Source organism: Hirundo rustica, chromosome 5 (genome assembly GCF_015227805.2).
Source record: "Hirundo rustica isolate bHirRus1 chromosome 5, bHirRus1.pri.v3, whole genome shotgun sequence".
Classification (NCBI taxonomy): Eukaryota; Metazoa; Chordata; class Aves; order Passeriformes; family Hirundinidae; genus Hirundo; species Hirundo rustica.
The window spans coordinates 15,300,807-15,326,863 of NC_053454.1; the positions used below are offsets into that span (position 1 = coordinate 15,300,807).

General features: G+C 39.9%; 2 protein-coding genes and 1 long non-coding RNA gene across 4 annotated transcripts; 2 read left to right on the top strand and 1 right to left on the bottom strand.

Annotated features, from left to right (window-relative positions):
- Positions 1–13: 13 nt before the first annotated feature.
- On the bottom strand, positions 14–9,129 carry LOC120753002 (uncharacterized). The gene is made up of 5 exons (XR_005700918.2): positions 8,968–9,129; positions 8,749–8,838; positions 1,925–2,021; positions 1,674–1,826; positions 14–1,553 (listed from the first exon to the last, which is right to left on the bottom strand). It is a non-coding gene; the product is annotated as an uncharacterized LOC120753002 (long non-coding RNA).
- Positions 241–5,770, top strand: CLRN2 (clarin 2). The gene is made up of 3 exons (XM_040064851.2): positions 241–1,153; positions 4,910–5,089; positions 5,502–5,770. Exons 1-3 carry the CDS (start codon positions 901–903, stop codon positions 5,765–5,767), a joined length of 699 nt encoding a protein of 232 aa, XP_039920785.1. The 5' UTR covers positions 241–900; the 3' UTR covers positions 5,768–5,770.
- Positions 9,130–11,588: 2,459 nt separating the features above from the next.
- On the top strand, positions 11,589–25,118 carry LAP3 (leucine aminopeptidase 3). Of its 2 annotated transcripts, XM_040065883.1 has the most exons (14): positions 11,614–11,708; positions 12,168–12,280; positions 12,623–12,677; positions 13,428–13,472; positions 14,376–14,481; positions 15,593–15,752; positions 17,633–17,794; positions 18,751–18,909; positions 19,653–19,777; positions 21,117–21,205; positions 22,317–22,419; positions 23,959–24,038; positions 24,686–24,798; positions 24,907–25,118. In XM_040065883.1, exons 7-14 carry the CDS (start codon positions 17,700–17,702, stop codon positions 25,103–25,105), a joined length of 963 nt encoding a protein of 320 aa, XP_039921817.1. In that variant the 5' UTR covers positions 11,614–11,708; positions 12,168–12,280; positions 12,623–12,677; positions 13,428–13,472; positions 14,376–14,481; positions 15,593–15,752; positions 17,633–17,699; the 3' UTR covers positions 25,106–25,118. The 2 variants fall into 2 exon arrangements, with proteins under 2 accessions (XP_039921816.1, XP_039921817.1); XM_040065882.1 differs by lacking the exon at positions 13,428–13,472 and having other exon boundaries at positions 11,589–11,708.
- The last annotated feature ends 939 nt before the right edge of the window (positions 25,119–26,057 follow it).

Below are 26,057 nucleotides of genomic sequence, written 5' to 3' on the forward strand. Positions count from 1 at the left end.
GGGGCGGGGCTGGGCTGCCCGCCGTGGGGTGCAGAGCCGGGAGAGGTGAGGGAGGAGGAGGCCCGATGCCTCGGCCGAGACACGGCAAGGGGCCGTGTTACCAGTCCCCAGGGCTCCTGCTACTGCTAGTTAATTAATTAATTAGTGGTTCTGAAGGTCCTCTCAGGGCTCGGGTAGCAGTAATCGTAGAAGTGCAGGCAATGACGGCCGGTTTTCTTTAGCGCTCATGGCATAGCACCTGTCGCTTGTGTTACACCTCCTGAGTGCCCCGGGGTACGGCACGGCTGGCCGGGCCAGCCCGGCTGCGAGGGGCTTCGTGCGCCCCGTTGTAATCCAGAATATTCCAGAGCCGTCATTTCTGTCCCTCAGATAACTCTGCCTGCAGTGACATTTAGAGGCTGGGTGGGAGCAAGCGCCGGGAAGCTCAGCACGGCTGAGGCGACAGCAGAATCCTTCAGCCAAATGATGTTGTTTTAATGCTCTCTCCCTTGCACACAGATATTTACCCACTTTTTAAAATAATCTAAGAAACTGGATTCTTCTCCAATCTTCACGAAGTTGCAGTAAAAAACTTGATGTCATTTGAGCAGGACAATTAAACCCCCGAGGAAATATTAGACAGGCCACATAGATAGGATTACTTGCTGCAAAAAGAAGTATCACTGCACTACAATATAACGAAGCCGTTCCTTGCAACAATTTCAGGATGTTGTTGCACCAAAATGTATTTTTCGCCTTGATTTTTAACCATACAGATTAATTGCTGGACCTTCGAAATACAAAGAGAAGTATTTTGAAATGCCTGGTATTCAACTGTGAATTTTGGAACATGGTGAAAAATGGGACATATGTTTGACTACTGCAGAGAGAGCTTGAAGATGATCCCTTGAAAGCACTAGGATGCCTGGCTGCTTTAAAAAGACAATATTTGCCTTGGCTTCTCTAATAAGTTTTGTGTCTTTTATCTTGATTGTTGTTGCAATGGGGACCCCAAAGTGGATGACTGGAAAGATCCTTTGCAAAACAGGGGCTGATTTGGTCAATGCCACAGACCCAGAGCTGGTTAAGTTCATTGGAGAAATTTACTACGGACTCTTTCGGGGCGGCAAAATACGCCAGTGTGGCTTGGGCGGACGGCGTTCCAAATTCACACGTAAGTACAATTTTGGTTGAATACTTAGTCTAATGTCTAGTTCAAGTTTAGCACTTTATTATTTTTGTTTACAGAACATTAGAATGCAAATTATTATTATTAAATAAATATTAAGTCTTTATGGTTTGACATTTTGAGTGTGAATATAAAATTTCTATAATTTCAGAAATGCTTTTTCTTACAGTTATATTCTGTAATCCTGGAATCAAGTTGGGGAAAAAAATCCTTAGGACTAGATGCAGAGTTTCCTTTCAGCCTTGTGAAGGGGGTGGAAGTCATTTGGAGGTGACCCTGTAAATCATACTTTCTCCTTGACTGACTTTTTCCTATGCCAGATTTTGCTCTGCCATCTCTCTACCTCTGTCCTTGCCTTCTTGAACTCTTCTGAGGTTTTTTTTACCTTTAAGAAACAGAGATTTAATCAGCTGGACACATTTCTGTATTTCTGTGGCTGTCCTAATGCAAATATCTACCACAGCACGTATCACTAACTTTATTAACGTGTTGAAGAAAGTCTTACCTTCTTTTCTATTAAGCTGGGAGACAAACTGCTGAACTTTTAACAAATGTAGAAACTCTTCTAAATGTATTCCTCTTAATATAAAAGATTTCTTGAGGTCTTGAAAGCACTGAGCTGTATGCTGGATTATTTCCAAATTTCACTCATCCTGTTCTGTAGTGAAAATGGTAATTCGCATTGAAGATTTTTAGTTCAGTGTACAGATTTACTGAAATTTAAGCCAATGCAAGCTGAAGCTATTGCAGTCTCACCCTCTCCCAGGCCCACAGCAATGCTGTCCTGTCCCATCCTTTGCAATGGCTCTGGTAGTTGAGGTAGTTCAGAAGTTAAACTGGCCAAAAATTTAACCTACAAAAATAAACACTTGTTTTCACATACAATCATGTCTGACTACACAACTGCACAAGCACTTCTATAAAAATTTGAAGGCTGTGGGACTTCGGAGGGAATGGAAAGAAGAACCAGAACAACCTCAACTTAGATCAGCATGACCAGTTGTTAAACTGGATTAATTTGGACTGGTCACTTTTACAGTAACCAAATTATTGCTCATGCTGTGATTGAAACTGCAACTTCATGACATGGACATAGCAGTCATGCTTATCCAGTCCCAGTTCTTTCACTCCATCCTGGCAGAGAGAATGAGAAAAAAATGGCCAATCTCCTTTAAAATTCTGTACAACCTTCTGGACTATTTAATGAACTTTCTGATTTTTTTTTATTGTGCAACCTGAGAGGAAGGCATTTTGTTCCAAAGTCACTCTGGAGTACACCAATATGCAATTAAGGACGTGAGCTGGCACGCCTTAGACAAACAGAGCTTTCACTGAAGCTAGCAGTAATTCTCTGTTAGAACTGTAAAACATTAAGTGCAGGAGGCACAAATACACATTTTGGTCAACAAGTGTTGCAGAGATTTCCCCTTTTAAGTATTTTAATAACTCTACTGAGTTTGATATTTTCACAATACTGGTTTCAAACAACAATACACAAAGCTGTTACTTTGGCACAGCGATGAACAGGACTGGGGGTTCTGAGTCTGACTTGACTTTTTGTTGTTTGAATATCCCAGTTAATCTCCAAACATTCTGAACTCAGCAAGAACTGTGAGACTTTTCATGGGGAGTGTGATAATATAAATGTACTTCACTGGCACCATAGATCAAGACAAAGCTAACACATCATATGGTGCAGTATTGCAATACCTCTGACACTTCAGAATTCCAAATTGCAATAATTTACTGCTACTGGTACATCCCCTTTCACTCTGTTAACATTCACTAGAGTAGACTTATGGCAGGCACACTCTCTTTTAGCTGGGACAGTGACAGTGTGATTCAGTTGCTATAATAGGTGTCCACTGCTCTTTTGTACTCCTCAAGATGCATCATCTAGCCTCCAGCTGCAGCTTCTAGAAGTGTCCCATCTATAGTATGCACTATGCTATAGTGCAGCATGTAGGTTAGACTCACAGGGTTGTTATGATGGTCCTAAGGCACCTAAATTGGCATAAGATGCTTCTGGTTTGACAATTAAGTCAAGCCCTGCAAATAAGCTGGGGAGGCCATGCAATTTTCCCATGCATAGCAAACACTGCTGGACTGTGTCAGGAGTCCCCATGGCAATACCCTTCTCATGGATTCTTATTTCTGTGTACTAAGACTCACTGAGTATGTCATTGGGACTTGGCTGCGAGACTCAGAAAAGAGACCAAATAATCCTTACAACTACCCTAAAATCTCTGATGATTTGTAAGGAAGCTTAATTCCATGTGCTTTGTTGTTAAACTGCCAGTTATTTTCCAGTCAGAAAGCAACCTAGTTTATGGAATCCCATTTCTGATATATACTTCTGATTCTCATTTACTCCCCTCATTTCTTCTTGTCAGAGTCTTCTGCAGCTCTTCTGTGCACCAGGCCCAACTACAACACCAGAACAAGCTACTGAAAGGGTAGATCTATTGAATCACATCATTTTTGGATGGGATTTGTACAGTATGCTTTTTTTCTACAGAATCTACTGTAATTCTATCCTGGCATGATCAAATTATATGCCTGAAGTTCATGGTGACATCTACCAACTATTGCTGCCTACTTTTTGGGTGGCTTATTTAGACTTTGGGGTTTTTTGTCAGTTTTGCATCACAGGTAGGAATTTATTTGTTTATAACATAGTATGCCTCCTTTGTAGTAACTTTTTAGAAATTAGGAAGTGAGTTCTTCAAAATACGTATAAGTGAGCAGTGCTATGCTAGCTGAAGGTCTTCTCTTGAGCATCTTGTATTTTAGTGTTCCTCTCAATCAGCCTCTCTCCTGTCAGTCAACATGTCACCTACAACTCCCTACTCATATTTCTTCTGATTATGCAGGATAAACTAAACACTCAGGTGTACATTTCCTGCTGCTGGCCACTCTGGCCCTCCAACAAAGGAACTGTGTCTGTGAAGACAGAACCAAGAAAATAACTGTTCTCTAGAGACAAGTGAGTGACAGGCTGCTGAAGGAGAGCTTGTGCCAATAGCAAAACGTGGGAGCTCTTCACCTAAAGCGCACCTGACTGCAATACTTTACAAGCTTCCTACATCTGTAGCTAAAACACTGCCAGATGCCCAGAAAATTATAAAGGGGCCATAAACACTAGATGAGAAACCTAGAAGGGAATCTTAAAGGGCCAACCTGTGGGATTAGGATGTCAGGGCAGATCTCACTGGAGCCAGCAGTAAAGAGAGGATTAGAAAAAAAGAAGAACATGAGAGAATAAACACAGAAAAAAAGTGATACTATTTTAAGCAGCAAGGGGCTGAACAAGAAAATGGAGACTCTCAGACTTCAAATGAATGAGATTAAAAGCATAAGACAGGAATGAGAAGCTCAAAACCAAGAGTTTGGTACAGAGAACAGTGGTGAAAAAGAGACAGGAAAGTATTTAGCAGACAATACAGCAGGAGAGACAAAGACATAAACACTGCTAGATAAATAAACAGGATTTAAGCCTGAATCCTTATTCACAGATCCTATGTAGAAGATTATTCCTGTAACAGAATATCCCTGGTTTGTCTGATGCACAGAAAAATAAAGCATCAGGAACTGAGATGTGTGCAAATAGCTGAATTCCACATCTCCATGAAAGAAGCTTTCCTTAAAAATAAGTTGAATTTGAAGCCCCTGCAGAGTATGATGTTTACCATCATCAAGGAAACCTATACACTGAATAGACAATTTATTTTTTCTTGACAGTTTTCCCACACATGGTGAAAAAGTTGAATACAGGTCTGCATGTGATGATCATAATATTCCTCTGTGTGGCCATTTTCTTTTCTCTGGTCAGTTTTGGATTCTGCATTCTTAACGCAATAAAAGTTCCTTATCGGGCTATTAACGGTCCAGCAGGAGCATGCCTTTGGAACTTCCTTGCAGGTAAAGTAATTTTCCAGTGTTTTTCTCTAGTCACATTCATAGAAAATGATACAAGTTCCTTCTTTTGCCTTACTAAATACCTCTTTGACTTGAATACTTGTGAATACAATGAAGTTGGCAGTAAAGTCACACCTTTTAAAAAAGAACTTCCAGGTGGCATCTTGGCTTATTGTGTCCAGTCAACATTTAACAGGAGCTATGAATGCCAGCCTTTAGGCTTTATGTCACAGATAAAAGTATGTTTGCCCATACAATAAAGCCTAAGCATTTTGAAGGTGTTTCAGCCATGCCTTTGTCTGTCCCTACTCTGTATATGCTCACTGATGTGTTCAATATGTCTTTAGAAGCAAGATCAAAATATCTATCTTGTTTTGACTTGATAATGGTGAATACTTATTTCATTTTGTTGCAGGTGGATTTGTAGTACTTGCAGTCACCAGCTTCATGGCTGCTGTGAAACTTCATCACCTCACAGAAAGAATTGCCAATTTTCGAGAAAATGTCTTTCGGTTCATTATCTTAGAAGAACGCTTTGAAGACTGTTTTTGGATTTGTGTGGCAAGTGCCACAGCACATGCAGTAAATTTGCTACTAATAGCCACTAGTGAGATTCATTTCCCTAAAATTAAGACTAAAACAGAAGAAGTGAATGTTACAGCAGAAGATATCATGTACTAATAAATCTACACAAAACTATTGGTCAAGTGAACTATTGTAACAGGAACAGCTTCTTGGCCCTTCAGCCTTTGTTTTGGGTAGATGATTTACATATAAACCTGAGTAAAGATGTCATTCTACAATAACAGTAACTAACATGTCTATGAAAAATAAAAAAACAAACCAAAACTATAAATATCATTATTCTCAAAACAGACTGATCTCTGCAGTGAATATATGCTTTTTCTCAGTTTTTAGAAAATTTGTACTTTGGGGTACTTTAGAAAACTAAGGTAAAATATTTCATCAAACCAAATGTCTTATTTAGAAAGACAACATGTTTACTGCAAATCTTTGAAATGATAACTTAATTTCAAAACAGAAAGAATATGTATTTGGTATTTACTTTCACAGAATTATCTAGAACATGTATGTTTGATGATATTATACAGCACTGAAAAAGAAAGCATCATCTGTGAGGCTAAAGTTAAGGGGCAGCAAAGGCTAAGTGTGTGTGAAATGCTTTTAAAACAGAAGTTATCCAATACCACAAGACAAAGAAGTGAGAAATATAAAGTATATGAGATGCTATTACAGTCTATAGAAAAAAAATATTAGCTGCTATATGAATATTTCATTGCAGCTTCTGGAACTAAAGACATTGAGGGTAATACTGCTTTTAGATAACCTGAAAAATATTAATCTGACAGATTAATTTTCTTCATAACTGTGTTAATTGTTAAGTCTATCTGAAATCAAGTAAAAGTGATGTATGATGAAACGGTATTGAAATTAATAGAACTTGTTCAATGGATAGAAAAGTTACTTTTTTTTTTTTTGGAAGTACCATAATTTTGACATGGATTTTGACCAGTTCATGGGTCATGAGGACTGAATATTTTTGAAAAAAAAAAAAAAAAAAAGAATATACCATTAATAGTGGATACTGTGGCCTCCACCATCTCTAGGTTTGGCTCTACAAGGTTAACAAGATTATGAGTGAAGCAGAAATTTGTGAGGGTGCCTCTGCAATAGGCCCTACTAACCTGTCTTCAAGACACTATGAGCCACTTTTTGGGTTTTTTTTTCCAGGAGTACTAAAATTATTTTTTTAAAAAGAGATAGATGGAAAAATTTGATGAGTCTAGAGAACTGTTACAATTTTAGCACAAAGGAGACTCAATAAAGCAGAAAAAGTTCCTATTTTATACCACCCTATTACTTCACTGTTCTTCAAAATTTACTGGTGCTTTCACTCAGACTGTACCCTGGGCCACAACTCCAGAAAGATGGTGCAATAGCCAGTACATGTATAGGCAGCAAACAAACCCTGTCTACAATGGTGTCTTAGATAGTAACAACACAGTACTGCCCTGAAAACTGTCTGCAGGGCCCTCTGTGGTACCACCACCTTACCCTCCCAGAAAATTCTGAGTGGCTTCGAGATAAAGAAACAAACAAACAACAAAAAAAAAACCCTTGAAGTGCAGCATAATTACACAAGTAGAAAATGTAATACTTGTCATTTGTGATTGTTCTATGAACATGTATAATTTAGATATAGTTATTGTACAGAAAGAATTAGATCGTGACATGTAACTTAAATTTTACTAAATATAATTCTCTTCAGGAGGTGAGAAGGAAGCAGATTCTTACATCTGCCGTATTGAGTGATTGTTTTGAAAATGTTTTTCAGCAGTATTACTGTGCATGTATTGCAACACATTTTCATACTGATAATGAACTGCTTGATGGCCCCCAAGTTTAAACCTCTTCCAAAAATATTATTGAATAAGAATCATAGGACTATTTAGGTAGGACAAGACTAAAGATTTCTTGGAGTGAATTTCTAGGTAGGTCAGAGTACATCTGAAAGAACCTGCAGCATGCACTGTATACATGAAGTTAAAAGGGGATAACTGGGCCAATAAGCATTGTAATTTCTTGGTTTGAATCAATTCAACAACAGAGCATACTCTGCAATAAAACTCCAAGAGAAGATTTCTCTTACAGCAGACCTACAAAGCATCATAGTGGGATAATGTAGCTGCACAGGTTGAATGACCAAATAACATTATCACCCAATGACTGCATTGTGACCTGTGAGAAAATAGTATTTTCAGTACAGAGTGAACAGAAGCATCGCCATGCATGAACTAAACTTAATGAAACAGATGTAAGGATAAATTAAACTTTCAACTGCGAAGGTTGTCTAACCCTGGGAGTCACTGGGGGCAAAAGGGGTAGCAGCCACCAAAGGATTCCTGCTGAGAGGTTTCACTTCCAGAGGAATCCTAAGAATCCTTTTGGCACTGGAAATGCACCCACCAGGCCTCAGCCTGTCCTTCCAAAGTTTCCATCCAGCACATCCCAGACAGAGAATGTTTCCCCTCATCTATCGCTGCCTGCAGCTCCAGAGAAGCCCTTGGAAAACACTTCCCTGTCCAAATTTCTGATTTTGGGGATGCGACACAAGCAAACCAGGGACTGGAGCAAGTCATCTGCAGGAAGAGCTCGTTATCAACACAAGGCCAGCCTCCTTTAATGCTCATTAACTTCCAGGGAGGCAAGGAAGGAGCACCAATTCCTTGCCACAACCAGGGATAATGGCACAGAACTTGGACACCATAGACTGGCAGAGCCTCAGTAGCCCCAGGGTCCCTTTGGGGCCACATCCAAGGTCATTGAGGAGAAATTTCAGCAGCTAGAAAAATTCAGCCTCATTTATTCCTGGATTTATGCTTCTCTTTTTCCTCTGTAAATCTTTCTTCCAAACTCTGTACAAGGGCAGAGCTTTCAGAGAGATATTCATATAACAGTTCTATAGACTTCCATGGCCTCCAAACTGTTCATTAACTGTACAACTTACAAGCGTTCAAAACCCCTTATTTCACCTTCATAGCTGGTAACTTTCTCAATTATATTCTGTTTAACACTAGTTACTATGTTATTTAGCTAAATAATCTTTTATTTTCCTGATACTTGAGTCCCCAGCCACTCACCTGTACTCCAGGTGTCAAAAGCAAGTCTGGACTGGCAGCTTCACCTGCTGCTCTCAGCTTTGCTGGGCTCTGTCTCCACTGCACCTCATCCTGCAGCCCAATTACAAATCACATTTGGAGTCACCATATGTCATCATAGAGATGGCCACAACACTCAGAGTGCTTCAGTTGAGCTCTGAAAGGCTTCAAGCATCATTGTTATCTAAAAGTCTTTCATACCTTTTCTATGTAGCCTCCTATAGGCAGCTCCATGTGGCTCTGGCCTTTCATCTCATTCTCTCTTCCTTCTGCAGTTCCAGCTCACACCTTCCTGTCCCTAGCACAGCCACCTATCCCTGTCTGTCCCTTGCACAACCTCCTGTCCCTTCCTCCTTGCAGCACTGCCAGCAGTCACTGCCAGATTCTTTTATCACACCCGTAGCTGTGAAGGCAAGGCTGTTCCCACTCTTTGATAATTAACACAGCTGCAGTGTATGGGAGGCAAGATTGTCTTTAGCACTATCTCTGTCTTCCCACAATTCGCCTTTTTTAATTATAAAGTTGAGCATTTCTAGAAAAACATGGTTAGGTAAATTGACATGATAACATATTTTCGTATTTCTCTTAGGACTAACAGTTACATAACTGTTTAAATACAACACATTTTACTAGACTAGCAAATAAACGTATTGAGTAATAGAACTGCTCTGTCTCCAGTTTCTTCTGTATCTGCTACTTTGATTATGTTTCTTGCTTCTTCTTCAGCTTTGTTGCTTTGCATGATCTTTATCTTCCACAGTCTCATTTCCCTGCTGCAATGGTTCTCCTGCAGACCCCACATTTTGGGATCCTTCCTGCAGACCTCAAACCTCAGGGTCTAGATGGGCTTTAGGGTCCCTTCCAAACCTTTTCAGATTCCCTGATCCATTCCCATCAGGAAGCATCCCAGTATTCCCCAGCAGCAGGCAGGACCACTCAGACCCCAAACTGAGAGCAGTGGAGTTGGGTGGGGTTTGGAACAACCTCCCAACCCACAGCATCCCGGGATTCTGTGACAGCAGCAGGGATTGCAGGAAAGGAATGGGAGAAGGAGATGAAAAAGCAAATAATGATCCTGAACTCGAGCAGCTACCCAGGGATGGAATTTCCTGGGATATCCCTGTTTAAGCACTGCTAAGACACACTGATAGGTCAATGCACAGAATATTTGCCCTGGGAAATTTTGTTTGGAGAAAAAAAAGGTTAAATGCAGTCATACATATTTGAAATGTACAATTACAAACCTCACCCTGGGGTTAACAACAGTTAAGTTTATCACAGACCTTTTCAGCTTTCCCTTGTACCTCATAAACTAATTTCAAAAATGTACAACCTGATATATATGGTCTACTTTATTTACACACTTTTATTACGTTTCACACAGTTTATCTGATCATATGCATGCTCAACATGTAGAAATGAATACTTCTCTGGGGGCACTTCTTACTTTGGAAGATCAGAAATCCCAGATGAGAACATTTATGAGTAATATCTGTCCAGAACTTTGAAGACATTATGGGTCTAATCCTATCTTTCCATGAAATTAAAGACAACTTCATATGTCCCAAAAATACCCACTTAATTTGTATGTGCAGAATAATATATAGAAACAATATGAATGTAGAGAAGCTATGGAGCTATGTAGTTCAAAGAACTAAAAAACTGGTCATTATATCCAAGAGCTTTACCAAAATAAACAAAGCTAAAATTATTTACCACTTTGATTCTTTAAATAATATTATGGTTTAATGTTAAAAAATGTATTTTTACAAGATAAATCAAACTGGATGCAATTTCCCTCAGTCATTGTTTCTGAGTGCTGCTGTCCTTAATAAAACATGTTATTTGTCTCTGTACCACTTCATGGTAAAAGCTGTGAGGTGGGAAGTGCAATGGACTCCTAGAGGACAGGCCCAACTCCAACATCATTTCTCTAACATCATGTTCTGCTGGTCTAACAGTGTAACTCCACTTAAAGATGTATGGAAAAGCAAAGGTAATACGTATTGTCATAAGGTGTTTTATTCTCACCTGTTAAAGTGAATTACTTAAAATCTGTGCTTCACACTTCAGGGGCGGGGAAAGAAACAAAAAATGTCTGGATCACCTGAAATTAAAGTCCAGTGCATGTTCAACACGTTCAGACTGACAGTACAGTAACTGTCAGCAAACTCCAACCAGTTCTTTTCCATGCAGTATTTTTCCTGAGTGTAAATCTACTTCTGATATTACAGAGATGACACCATATTCTGTTGTGAATTTTCCTGACAGGATATAACCACAGTCATTCTCATTGGTGGGGTTTGTTTGTTTGTTTGTTTTCTGTTTTTTGTTTGTTTGTTTGTGTGGGGTTAATTTACCACATTTTGATTTCTTTTTGTAATTTCAGCCTGAAATTGTTACTGCTTTCTGGTAGAAAATAACATGCGTTTGCAATGAAGTTTTATTTTTCCTAAATAAATTACATTTTGATCTTCACTATGCAAATTAAGTACGCAGTATGCAGACTAGGGCTGCCTAAGTCTGCGATAAACCCCCGGGAGAAGTGCGACCATGTAGAGCCTGGCAGGGAGGGCAGAAATCCTCCGAGAAGCGGATCCGCCCCGTGGCGCGAATCCCGGCAGCCCATCAGGCAATCCCAGCTGCCGTTCCGCGGGATGCCCGCTCGGGGGCGCTCCGGCGCCGCGCTCCCTGCCGGCGCTCCCGGGCCGCGGGCACCGCCCCTCGCGGCGCCGGCTGATGAGGCGCCGTGCGCGCCGGGCGCGGCCGCGCTGCTGCGGCCCCTGCTCCTCCGCCGGCTGCTGCCTGCCGTGCTCGGGGCCATGCTGCTGCCCTGCGTGCGGAGCGTGCCTGCGCGCCTCGCCCGGGACGTGCCCCGAGCCTGCAGCTGCTCGGCGCGGGGCCCCTCGCCGCGGAGATACAGCCGCGGCGCGGCCGGCAAGGTGAGGGGCGGCGGGGAGAGCCGGGGCGGGGTTGCGTTGTCCGTTCCTCCGCTCGGCCCCGCGGCTCTCGGCTGAGTCCCCCGTGTGCCTCCCGAGCTGAGTCAGGAGCTGTGCGGCTCTCTCTGCTCCTCTGGGGTGAACAAGACTGGAGGTCTGCGCTGGCGGGGAGAAGCTCTTTTGTACTTAAAATTACTGATTAAAAGAGTTCTTGTCTTTATGTGATCGGCAAAATTGTTGTAAGTTCAGTGGTGTTGCATCTGATTTCTTTTTCACTCTTTAAAGTAGTTGTAGTAGTTGATCCTGGTTTACTGAAGTGTTACTCTGTGCATCACCTTAGATAAATTCATAAACTGAGATAAATACATACAGATGTAGCAATAGTTTGAACAGTGTGCTCGCTGCTTCTCTGATGGGTCTCTAAATTTCGTGTTGTTTACATTAACGCGTGTCTTTTTCTAGGGTCTTGTTCTGGGAGTCTACTCTAGTGAAAAGGATTGTGCCGCCCAGTTCACTAGTGCAGGAGATGCTTTTGATAGGCTTGTATCTGGAAAGCTGAGAACACTTCTGTCCCTGTAAGTGTCTGATAAGGCTCTGAAATGGACTAAAGTACCTACAAATACCAGTAGGAATGATTTTTTTTTTTTTTTTTTTCCCCCCATTATTACTGTCTGTGTCCATATCACTGTCAGGCTGGTATTTGCTTTGACAGTTTGGAGGGGAGCTCCCATGACAAAACCAATCACTGAGCAAACATGCAAAAATTTCCTGGGAGCCATCCTTTGCTCTGAATCAGCACGGGGCCAAGCATCCCAGTGCATGTGTGGCACACTGTGTGGTCATGGAGTAAATGTAGTATTGTAACTACATATCACAGGTAAGGCCTTCTGTATTGAAAGAATCTTTTTGTGTCCTAGATGTGGGCCACCTTTGAAGAAAGGCAAAACACGTATATTTCATGGTTTGCATCAGGTATGAACTTTTGTGCTAGTTGGTTGATGTGTGTTTGTTCTTAATCTAATTTTATGCTGTGTTCATTGCTGTGCTTGTATAAATGGCCTGCTCTTCTTCCCTCTTCCTGACCATTTCAACTCCTGTTCTGCACTGCCCATGTTTGCACAGCCTTTTGCACTGTCCTGTACTCCTTCCACTGTGCTGCAAACAGAGAGTATGTGAACAAGTCTGCTCCAAAAGTGCTGTAGTCTGAATAGCTGCTTCCCGAATGAGCTAAAGCATGGCAGTTTTGGATCTGACTTTCATGCCTCCTCTGTCCGGGAGGGGTGAGTGTGTCAGGAGTTACTGATAGGTGCAAAGACCTTCCAGACCTGACCATTCTCACACAAGGTAGTCCCTTCATAGGCTTCACATGCTTGAAACCTCTGAAAACAAGATATGGGACTGTTCTTCAAGCAGGACTTTGGTCTGCTCAGACATAATAGATCATAAGGGTGTGAGATGAGGATTCATCTGCTCAAAGTCAGGCTTTTGGTGCCATCTGAGAAGCCAGGCTAGAACTAATGCACATATGTGAGACTGACCAATATGGAATGATTTGTGCTTTTTTGGAGTCCCAGCTAAGGCCTAGGCAGGCATGTGATGTGACATTAGGTGTTCCTGTCTAACTGAATCTTACATTAAGGCTATTTAAATAATTCAAAATAAATCCATTTGTAGTGAGAATTGCCTACCACGTATAAATTCCTGTGTGGACACCCCATGCAGGTGACACCGGACTTGGTAATAAGGCTCTCAGAAATTTCATGGAAGGTGAGTGCACTGAAGGTCCCATTATCCCAGTTCTGCATACAGGATGGGCTCTGAAGTGAGTAGCAAATCTCTGCAAAAGAAGACAGGAGAATGTTAACTGCTTTACTGATTTTCTGGAAAGCTAACAAAAGTTTCAGCATTTGTGGACTAAAAGACTTTACTACAGTGTAGCAGTTTAAAAGCTTATTGTTAGAGGCTGACAGAGATGGAAGGGAAAGCCTAACTTAATTTTGTCTTAAGAGCTATAGGAACATTATATATGTTCACATACATAGCTTTGAGTTTTATACAAATTCGGCTTCACTCTTAAAAGGCTCCTTTAATCCTCATTGCTTCTTTTTCCTTCCACTTGCATGCAACTTACAAGGCAAGAATGTAGTGTGTTGTGCTACATTGTTTTCCTGAGTTCTGCAGAGCTTTGGTTTGCTACCTGGCAAGTCCTGCAAACAGAGCTCCTGAGATGAGCTAACACATTGAGCTTCTGAAGTGATTTTATTTTCTTGAACATAGTACTGTGCCAAAAAAGTTATAATTCTCCAGATAAGTTCTGACCTTTCTTACACCTCGAAAGCTGGATCTGCTTTCCCAGGACTCTTAGGCTTGCCCTTGGGAGTATCAGATTTTCATATATTGAGCATAAAGCCCTGTCTGCTGTGTGCAATGCCCATGATTATTAATTGGACTACAGAATAAGTGACTGCATGCCTGTGGCAAATGATTGGGAGCACAGGACAGCAGCACCATGCAGGCATTCTGAATGGAAAAGTGCCTGATATAGAAAAAGTACTGCATGTATTTAAATGCTATGCTTGGATTGATTTGGAAAGTAAAGTCTTTTTAACAACTCTGCTGTGGCTGTAACAATGAGGAAAGTGAATCCATTTGTGTGTCGGCTTTGTCTAGGACTTTCCCAGTGTGGTGGTAGTTGGCTTGGGTAAGAAGAATGCTGGAATAAATGAACAAGAAAACTGGAATGAAGGCAAAGAAAATATTCGTACAGCTGTTGCAGGTTAACAGGTTTTTTTAATTTTTTAAGCATTTTGTTTGTAAAGCAATTGCAGTTCTGCAGCATGATCCATTTTTGACGACCAAGTCTAGGTACACCTTTGTTTTGAAATGTGCAACTGACTGCATGGTTTGGTAAATGCATTTACTTGTTACCAATACTCATATAAATTTTTCCTTTGTGAGCAAGGAGTTATCAAAAATGTAAATCAAACCTGAAGACAGGTAACTGCAGTTATTTATATCAAATAACTTTCCTAAACAGTGTGATATTGAAAAGACACTTGTCTAATCAGTATTTTGGAGCCAGGGAGCATCACCAATTCACTTTATGGTCACTGTACTTAAGTATGCATGTATATTTACTACTGCCACTTATTTCATAACTGAGATATTTGTGTTAAAAACAAAGTCTTTCACAACATCAGTACTATGATTCAGTATGGTTTCTGTTGAAGACAGAAGAAGACTTATCTTAATCAAGGATGACTGTTGCATCTTAAGTGTGTAAAAAAGAATTAAGAGTTCTCACTGAACTTTGTAGTCTGTGTTTGGATGATAGCTGTATGTCCGAAGTGCTAGCCTGTAGCTGCCATTAACATTGTTAATTAATGTTCACTTTGTAGCTGACATAACACATTGTTAAATTACTTGGGAACAAAATAGAATTTATGGAATACACTGTTTCTAAAAGGGTATATAAACAAACCTGGAAGAATAAAACAGTCATTTTCTTGGCAAAAAGCTAAATTATGACAAAAATCTGATACCTGTAGATAGTCATCATGCATAGCACTCCAGAATAATAAAGACTTGCTTTGCTATAGAATGAGCTTTAAGGAGTCAGAACAACTGTGATCTTTCCTTTTTTATTCTTGCAAAACATTTTAATAATTATAGCTAATGAACTGATATTTATAGTAAAAATTTGCCAGTGTATGGTCATTAGCATTTTTAATTTTTCTACTGCATGATCTCTTTGACTAGATTATTTATAAACTCAGATATCTTGAGTTAAAATTATTTTTCCTTGCAATGTCCCACTGATCACCTGGGACACCTGTTTTGCTGTTCTTTGTAATAGTTGGTCTTCAGTTCTGTGCTGTATTTTTCAGTTGGCTGCAGGCAGATCCAGGACCTGGAGATCCCTGCTGTGGAAGTGGACCCCTGTGGAGATGCACAAGCAGCTGCAGAAGGTGCTGTCCTTGGATTGCATGAATATAATGAGCTGAAGCAAAAAAAGAAGCCTGTAGTTACTCCTCAGCTTCATGGAAGGTGATGGCAAAGGAAAGCTTACCTATTTATTGATCTGTTTGTTTGCTTATTTATAAAACCATGTGCATGGCATGCTTGTGCATGAGAAAAACAAGACTGAAAAAATAGGGCAAGCAACTGTACTCTTCTTAACTCCTACTCATTTGAATTTCCTGAGCTCCAACTTGAATTAGGGATAACCTGGACATTACATGCGATATTAAGGCTTGGTCAGGTTGATCAGGCCTTTGTTTAGTCCCATTTTAATATCTCCTGAGTTGAAAATTCTGCAACCTCGCTAGACCATCTGTTCTAGTGCTTAACTACACTCATAGTGATTGTTTTTTTCTTTGTATCCTATTGCATTTTTCCTTGTTGAATCTTGAGATTGTTGTCTGTTACTGTCTTAGTCTGTGGCTCTGAGATGTGTCTGTGTTCAGACACACTCCTGCTTCAGTTCATGTTTTCTCAATTTGTCTGCAAAGATTCTATGTGAAAACATAGCTGAAGTCAAGAAAAATCACAGAATCATTTAGGCTGGAGAAGACCTTTAAGATCAGTTACATCCACTGTGGTCCTCTGTGATAAACCCTTTCATCACAGAATTCAGTTAAGTTGGTCAGGAATTTGCCCCAGTTCCTAGTGACCATCTTCTTTATATACATAGAAATGGCTTTCAAAATTACTTTCTCTGCAGACTTCTAAGGAATTAGTCTAGGATAACCAGCTTGTAGTTCCTCCTTGGCATTTTTAGCGATGCATATTTGTGCTTTTCAGCCATCAGGGATCTCATTCAGTTACACCTAAACTGAAAGAGCCTAGGCTTGCAGTGATGCCAGCCAATTCCCTCAGAATCCTCAGATATGTGCTGCCTGCTACCAAGGACTTGTGTATGTCCATCATCCTTAAGCTGAGTCCTAGGTCTCTCTTCCTGTCATGAGGAGTGCCCTTCTTCCTCAAACTCTGTTGCTGAGCACAAAGAACTGGGGAATCTGGAAGCAAGTCTTTATTAAGGCTGATGCAAAGCCAGCACTGAGAACTTCAGTGTTCTCAATGTTCAGCAGGTTGCCTGCACCATTTAGCAAGTGAACAGTGCCCTGCCTTTTGCTGGTGGTGTACCTGTTGAAATCCTCTAGGTACCTTTCCCACTTCTTGCCAGTTTCGGTGTCAGCTGACATTTGGCTTCTTAATTACATCCTTCCATATCCAGGCAATATTTCTATATTCCTCCTGCATTCCTCTATCATTGTCCTGCCCTTTTTAGAGGCTAAATCTAGTTCAATACCTTGCTTTGTGATAACTTACAAAGCAAGTAAATTGTCTCAGTAAAATGAAAGGTTTTGTGCTGGTGGTCTGGCAAAGTAATCAGAGAGACTTCCCATTTCCTACACAGGCAGCTCTATAAATGTTTGCTGTCTTTTGTTAGTGAAGTGCCTTGAGTGCACTGGGAAATGAGATCCCAATTCCACTTTTACCACTTAATCATATTTCAGTTAAGGGAAAAACAGAATTGGAGACTATATGGTAAATAAAAACTTTCAAGGCTGTTAAAAGTAATGTGATTACAGACTTCGGAAGGGGTATTAAAGTTTGTGTTATAAAATCCTTGTGTTTAAGGATTTAAGCCAATCTTTGATTAGTAAGGATTAGAATAAGACCTAATGAGTTGGATAGATAATTTTACATCTCTACACTCTTGCATTCTCCTAGCTTTCTTGGAAGTATTTGGCACTGACTAGAACCAGAGATAACTACTAGAGTCCTTGTAGTAAAATAAGTGTGATATTCTTAATTGCTCCATATTAATAATACTGCATTTTAAGAATGAGAATATGTGAATGCTGACAACATCTTCTTACTTTTGCAAATGTCTGTAATTCTGATCATGTGTTATTGTTTAGTGCTGAAAGTGAAGCCTGGCAGAAAGGTGTTATCTACGCTGAGGGGCAGAACCTCGCTCGGTACCTTATGGAGGCTCCAGCTAATTATATAACTCCAATCAAATTTGCTGAACATATTGAACAGAAGCTCAAAAGTTTCAGCAATGTAAAAGTCCACATAAGGTAAATTCCAGGGAAATGATTCCTATGTAGAGTAGAGGACCATAACAGTAGAGATAAGATACCTTCCAGGTTATTCAAATCTCATTTTCCCTTTGCTACTTCAATTGGCAAAAGCAGGGGAAATGTTTGGGGAAAAGGTATGAGGAGTGCCCATACTGCAGTCTGTGGTCACGCATTAAGTAAGCTGCTAGTTTGCAGAGGAAGAAGATACTGTGATGCAGTAAAATCATTAACTGCCAATTAGTCATGCAGTCAATTACTGCTTAATTAACATGTGCTGTGAAAAGAAGCCTCAGTGAATAGAGGGCTAATATTAAGCACCCTTTGTTTTCTTCCCAGGTGGGTTTTTTACATACCTTTGTTTTTTTTCTTGTGGATGTGGTAAGAAAACACCTTCTATTTATTGCTGTTACTGTTAGGATTTTTTAAATAGTTTTTAAAAATGGGAGATGGAGCCATAAAAACCTTTGCAAGTGAATTTGCACAGCTGGTGCTTCTTGTCCCTGAATTTCTACTTTCTGCTCTATACTGGAAACAGGCTTACTGCTTGTGAAAATGTTGGAGGCTATTTGGGGGAAATCTTGCTAGCAGAAAGCTAAATATAACCTGCTGCAATATTGTTACTTCACATAACTTTAGCATCTACAGCCTCACTTACAGGCAAGTGAAAGATCAGCGTTTATCATGTAGAAACTGTAGGCAAGCTGTTGTTTTGTTGGGCTTTTTTAAACAAGGCAAAACAAATGTCAAAGAGCAACTTTGAGGAAGTGTTCTTCTGCTTCACCAAAAAAGGTAGTCGTGGTTGGATTTAAACCACAGTTACCAAAATAACTAACTGAAGTGAAATGGTTTGTGTACAAACCTTCAAGAATCATAATCTCTTTAAAAAAATCACCTTGGTCAAAGTGTTCAGTTGAAAAAATAAAAAACAAAACTAATATGTGTTTCTATTTCAGACCAGAATCTTGGATAACAACACAAGAGATGGGAGCATTCCTGAGTGTAGCTAAGGGTTCAGCTGAACCTCCCATCTTTCTGGAGATTCACTATTTAGGGGGTGCTAATACAGATGACTCCCCGTTGGTATTTGTAGGAAAAGGAGTTACGTTTGACAGGTATGTATGCTTGTATGCCAATATTTTAATTACTAGGGGAAAAAAATGCTTTCCTGCTGTTCATGTTCAGCAGGGAGATGCTTTTTCTTTGCTCAGCAGGTCTTCCACTGCCATTCCACTGAAGTTGCATTGTATAGTAGCTTGTGCTGCTTTTTCTGGCAATGAGACATCAGTTGTCCAAAGCAGGGATTAATATGCCATCATCTTGTGAGGGGAAGAAGGAAATTCAGAGGGAAAAAAAATTAAGAAAGTGCTCTTATTATTTTCTTGTCCTGAACAACCTGTGGATGAAGAATTTGCATGTTTAGAATTGCAATATGTCACTGGACATCTAGATGATGCTTAAGGAACTAGAAAATAGTTCATTCTTTGCAGCAGTTCCTTATAACTACTTTCCATATCACATATGTACTACTGAAGAATTTATCAGTCAGTTCCCCATCCATATGATGCTTTTTACCATGTGTATTGTTTTGTGCACTGCTATTAAGAAGACCAATGAGTTATTCTACTGCAGTTTACCTGGATTTTTATGGTCTCCTGATTACAAGGAAGTAATATTTTATCTGAAATGAAAACCCAGATACCTTGCTTTCAGTACTTAGTAGGTTGCAGTACTTAGTAGGGTTGCAGAAGTATTTGGAGCACCAGGTCTGGCATTTACTGATATTTGATGTTAACACATACTGATGGACAGAACATCACCTGTGTATGTGACCTCGAACTTCGGCTGTTTGTTCCAGCGGTGGCATTTCACTGAAGCCGTCATCGGGCATGGATGCCATGAGAGCAGATATGGGAGGGGCAGCAACTGTCTGTTCAGCCATTGTGACAGCAGCAGCTCTAAATATACCTTTGAACATAATTGGTAAGTGTTTTTGTGTGGAGAAGGAAAAAATCTTAGTTCTACAAGGTTTTGTGAGAGAGTATTTTTCTAGTATTAGCAATGCTAAAGCCACGTACAAACATCACAGACTCTTCTACGCCTACTTCTCATGTTCCTTTGCTCAACCTCTCTTCCATTTTTACTTGCATATCAAAAAATTACTCTTCTTTACTTGAATAAAATATTGGAACACCAAGACTTTGACGGTATGATTTTTACATCTGAAGTGGGAAATGCTTGTCAGTAAAGATACTTTCAATGAGTCTTTGAAAAATCCTGATCCTTCATTATAAGAAGGAATGTGCATCTCTGTATAAGCAGTTGGAATACAAAGGAATGGGGAGTGCTGAGCTACCTCCATGAATGCGTGCCACAACTGAACAGGAAGAGGGATCAGCTCTAGTTTCCTTAGGTGAATATCTCAGCAGAAAACTAAAACAAGCCAAACCAGTCTGCTGATACTGTAATGTACATGCAATGATTTTTTTTTTTTTTTTCTGAAAAAGGTTTATTTTTTTCTGCAGAGGTAGAATTAAATTGGCTGATTCAGACACTGTGGCAAGACCAACTGGCAATGACATGGAACATGGTCTAGGATAAGTTTTAGTTTGAGAAGCTTGACTTTTGAGTTAATTGGTAGTCAGTTCTATGCTTCAACCAGGAGAGGGCAGCGATGCCCACACATCCTCCTGGCATTCCTCACCGAAGTGTGCGATGGGGAGGGCTGGCACTCTGTGCATCGTGCCACTGAAAAGTGGTGCTCCACTTGTGGACCTTGTGCCAGGTGCGGGTTTTCTCTAGGAGTGGTGAAGTGCCTTTCATTCCATGATCCCACTCAGAGTTGCAGTTTTGACGCTGGGCCTGGTTTTTTGCTCATTTCTTGGTATGGCTGGAGTTATGTGACAAGTCCTTGGGCCACTCTAGATATTATACAATGAGCAGAGCTTGAATGGCTCAGAGTGTTTATTTGAGAAGTTTTTAATTTCAGAAAGAAGTTCCTTTACATGTGAATAATTATATATGGGAAACATAAAATACTGTTTACTCTGATATCACTTGTCAGGGAAAAATGTAGAAGAAAACCTTAGTGGTATTGTAGGTGAGAGCCTCGTGGTGGATCATGCAAAGGAGTTTCCCTGATTGAAAACTGGACCATGTGTCTTTCATTAACTGGGAAAATTTGGATTTTGGAGCTTAATTTCAAAATTACACTTGTACTGTTTTATTAAGGAAGTGTTTGGAGTTTATCAAAGTGGGGGTTTTCTACAGTTTTTCTGAGAAGAAAATTAATAATTCACTTTATTCTTTTTTTGTCTCTGAGGTTTGGCACCCCTCTGTGAAAATATGCCCAGTGGTAAGGCGAACAAGCCTGGGGATGTAGTTAGAGCCAAGAATGGAAAAACAATACAGGTATGCATGTGAAACTTGGATTTTGAGTACTTTTAGTGAACTGGTTTAATCAAGCAAGTTGACTGCAGTCAGAGTACATTTGAAAAAAACCCTTAAAGATAAGCAGTGAAAACGTACTGTTTTTAAAATTGTAAGAAGCATGTTACTAATGAGAAATTGCTATCATAGGAGTTTTTCAAATACAGATTGAAGAGACAGGACATGTTTTATAAATTGCTAGGAGAAGCTGCAAAGTAAGGTCATTTGTTGAACATGCTAAAAAAGCCTGTTTGGCACAAGAGGTTGTTACAATGCTCATAAATACAGGCTCTAAGTCCAAACAAATAACCGTAATTGCATCTAGCAGACCCTTCAGGACAATTCCTTGCTCTCTGGAGTAAGACGTGAGAGTAAGACATCAGTTTCCTGCTGATGTAACCAAGGTCTTTCCACTGCCAAAATGCTCAATGCAATCAGAATTCTGAGTCATAGGGGCTGTTGGTCCAAAGAGCTTGCCAAATCACTACACAAGATACATTTCATATTTATTACAAATGGTTCCATACTCATCTAATATATTAAATTGTGCTGGAAGTCATTGTGCTGTAGATCACTGATTTAATGCAGAAGAAAATGGCTTTCTGAATTTCTGTGATTCTGCCACTTTTGACTTGCTGAACCTTCCATTTGACATTCATCTTGAAAACTGACTTCAGTTACCCTCTGCTTTGAGGGAAAAAGACTGGGCATGTATTCCTCCGCCAAGAAGAAATCTGCAAGAAAGTGCTGGTAGCTCCAAGCATATGATGCAGTCTGTGTGCTCCCCTAAGACACCTCTCCAGCCTCTAGGCTCTTCTGAGGAGCCAGCAGTACAGAGAGAGCCAGCATGCAGAGGAGGTTGTAGTGCTGAAAGATGACTTACTTCAGCTACAGATACACTTCTACTTTATAAACATAACTGTATATCAATACTATATTTTTTCTTTTTTTTTTTCAGTGTAGTTTGAGTAAATTTTCATTACCTCAAGTTTCTAGGGCCTCTATCCAACAGCTATTTAAGGTGAGAAATACGTCAGTGAAAGAGACATTTGCAGTGCTTTATCTGTTTCTTTACTGATTTTTGCCTTTGAAGGTAGATAACACAGATGCAGAAGGAAGACTGCTGTTAGCTGATGCTCTCTGTTATGCCCACAATTTTAATGCAAGGGCTATTGTGAATGCTGCAACATTAACAGGTAAGCAGTGTCCCTTCCCTGCTCATTTTGAAGTCCATTTTGTGTTACTCATTAGCTGGGCTGTGGATTAGTTGTGCTGTGTATACAAACCCAACGTTAATTCAAAGGCAGCTGAGGTGATTTTACATGTTTCAGGACAACAGTGAGCACAGCATGTATTCCTCTGGAGTGGGGAGGGGACATGCAGGGTACATGCTCAGCAGTGGAGATGAAGCTGGGTTGGCTCAGCCCAGCTGGAGCCAAGAGCAGGAAAACCTACACAGACTTCAGTGTTTCTGCACAGTGTTTCCCTGTGCTTCTTCCATCTCTGAGCTGAGCCCTCTCAGCTCCAGGCCTGTGTCATGCAGAGGTGGTGACATGTTCATGGAAGAGTTCTGACCTAGCCAGTGCCAGTTCTGCCACTCTGAGCTAGCTCACACCTCCATGATGACAGGAGAGTCGTCATCATTCCCCAAGAATTTGTTTGACTGAAGCACCTCCTATTTTTTGTGTAGTTTGCATACTTTTAGGCATTATGAAACATGTTTTAATTATTTCATCTCTGCAGCTGTATAATAATGAAGTTGTAAATTTAATGCTAAAACCAGCAATTGTGGATGCAGCTCATGAATTCACTAACAAGCTGTCATGGGTGAGGTGACTGTAGCTGAAATAAAAGCAAACACGGAAGAGTGATTCAGACAGGACTCCACTGTGTTGCTTAATGAATATGCTAAGCAAAATAATTATGCTTATGTAGATTTTCTGCTAATGCTTTAATCTATGTTCCATCAGTTTTACCAGTTGAAATGCTGTGGAAGATTTCAACAGACAGAAGTGAAACTGATTTTAGGATTGTTGGCTTGTATAAAAGTATTCCCATCGGGGATCCTCAGAAGCAGGAAGAAGGAGGGCTCTCATAAAAATTTCTTTGACATGTTTTGCTAAACTACTTTTCTTCTTCTTTTTTTAATCTCACTAAGGATTGAGTGTTGGTATGAGAGAAGCAGTTCTGGGGCATCAAATATCTAGTCCAAGGGTTTAATATTTTGATAAGGATTATTTTAATAAATTAAATATTTAATAAAGTAAATTTTCATGTGATGTGCAAAAGTTTGTGGAAGTGAAATTCACAAAAGAGAAAGTATCAGCTCAAAAATTCTAGAGGTCTATAAACTGGAAAAAAGCCAATTCACTTGTATTTTCTATATGAAAATAATAAGAGTAACTAGGGGATTCTTTGAGGATACTGTTACTGTTTAATACATTATCTTAGAACTATTTCGAAGAAACACCTATCTGAAATGAGAAAATTTAGTTTTATGGGAAACAATATAATTTTTATTATTTCTTGTGTTTATTAGAATATATAAGTGTTTTAAAAATGTTCAGACTTTCAGAAATGTCAGTGTACTAAAGTCTTCAGGTTTTGCAGTCTAATAAATTTCTGTTACTGATAGTGGGATTTAAAATTGAAAGTTCTTGAGGAGTCAGGATGCAGGGAATAGCTCAGGTCCACCGCTGCCTTTGTCATATAAACTTAAAGGTGTGTTTCTTTAGGTGCCATGGATGTTGCATTGGGATCTGCTGCAACTGGAGTGTTCACAAATTCATCTTGGCTTTGGACTCACCTCTATGAGGTAGGCCTCATATTTTTGTCAAATCATAATAGTAATAATTCAGTGTTATATCTTACTGAAAAATTAGCACATTACTGAAAGTCTTTATGCAAATCTGAAAGATGCTATTACATTTTGAATTTTTAGAGGAATGATGTCAGTACTGTATTGACTTGAAAATAATGTTGACTGTTAATTACTAGCTCTTCAGTGAAATGTAGTATCATACACCAAACATCTCAAAGATATGTATTTCGATAACTCACTGCATATGCATAAACTCTGGACTACTGGCAGTAATTAGTTCATGTTAAAAAGATAATTGATCTTGCTTAACAACATGGAGACAGAAATTCAGAGAGACCTTGTGAGTGGCCAAAGTGCGATGGATCAAAGAAGCCTCTGAGGGGAAGGATTTCTGTTGTCAGGGAAAAGGAAAAACAGATTAAAAAATACGGTCTTTTGATGTTGCCTTTTGGCTAACACTACCTAAAAAGCAGGACTGCCTGTTTTGTTTTGCAGACAGTGCATTTCCAAAAACCTAATATCTTGGGCTGAAGATTTTTAGACTGATAAAACCTTAACAAAAAGAAGCATGCATGAAAACAGGGCTTACAAGTGCAGTTAAAAAAAAAAAAAAGCTCAAAATATCATTGTTTCTTTTTCAGGCCAGCATTTTGACAGGGGACAGAGTTTGGAGGATGCCTCTTTTTGAGCATTACACAAAACAAGTCACAGACTGTCCTCTTGCAGATGTGAGTAACATTGGAAAATACAGCAGGTAAGATGAACCAATACCTTCCACGTGCCCCTTTCTTTCAACCTATTTGTTTAATGTGCGTGCTGTTGGAATTGCTTTGGAAACAATACATCTTTCTGCTTCCCACAGAGCTGGAGGAGCATGCACAGCTGCTGCATTCCTGAAGGAATTTGTGACTGCCTCTCACTGGGCTCATTTGGATATAGCTGGGGTGATGTCGAATAAAGATGAGGTGCCTTATCTTCGGAAGGGCATGGCAGGGCGGCCCACGAGAACGCTCGTAGAGTTTGCAGCTCGATTAAGTCAAGACAGTCACAATGCCAAATAAAAATACTTGTTCTAAAATCATCCACTCTGCCTTAAGAAAAAAAAAATCTTAAAAGGTATCATTGATAAATGAATGTGCCAAGCACATTTTCACTATGACAATTAATTAAAAATGCATTTTATAAATTATTACTTGGGTAAGAATATCTCAGCTTTGAGATTTGTCATCCCATACCATATTATGCAGCTTAAAATAAAAATTAACTATTGGAATATTTAATACTGAAACATGATAATAGAAATTATTGAGATGCTTATTTTATATGTAAAGTAGGCATAATTATTGTAAACAATAAATACCTTATTTGGATGTGAGTTTTGATTGAGAGAATAAACAATCCAATAGACGTACCTCAGGTTTGGGTGAACTGAAGGTGGTGGCAATGGTAACTCTGCAGCATTGTTCATAAAAACACCATTCTGGCATTTTTTCCTTAGAAATGCTTTTGGTATGTAGTTGAGGCAGAAATGAAACTGTGTGATTAGCATTAGCATGGCTTCAGCACAGAATTATGTCCTAAGTTATAAACATGTCAAGAAGAGTGTATATTTTAACTTTTTTTTAGAAAGCTAAGAGTGCAAGCTAGTGTTTTGTGTTTTTTAGAGGGAGGGACCTGCCCTCATCTCATGTTTTTTGTCATCCTTATAGTTCCCCTCTTTCCTGGTATGAGGCGGTCAAACTCACCAAGCAGGGCTATTCCCAGAATTAGTTCAAACATCCTGACACTTAAAACATGGGGTGATGTTTTCTTGAAAGTGCAGGGCGTCCAAGCCCATAGGGTGGGGATTTGTTTTGATTTAGGGTGGGTTTTGGGGGCTTTTTGTTAAATGCTGTTGTCAGAACAAGTTTTGCTGAAACGGTGCTTACCCAGGCACGCAGCTGTGAGACACAGGCACGGCCAAGGCTGGAGGAGCAGGGTCCGTGTGCGAAGGATGGCTTTGCTGTCTCTGCT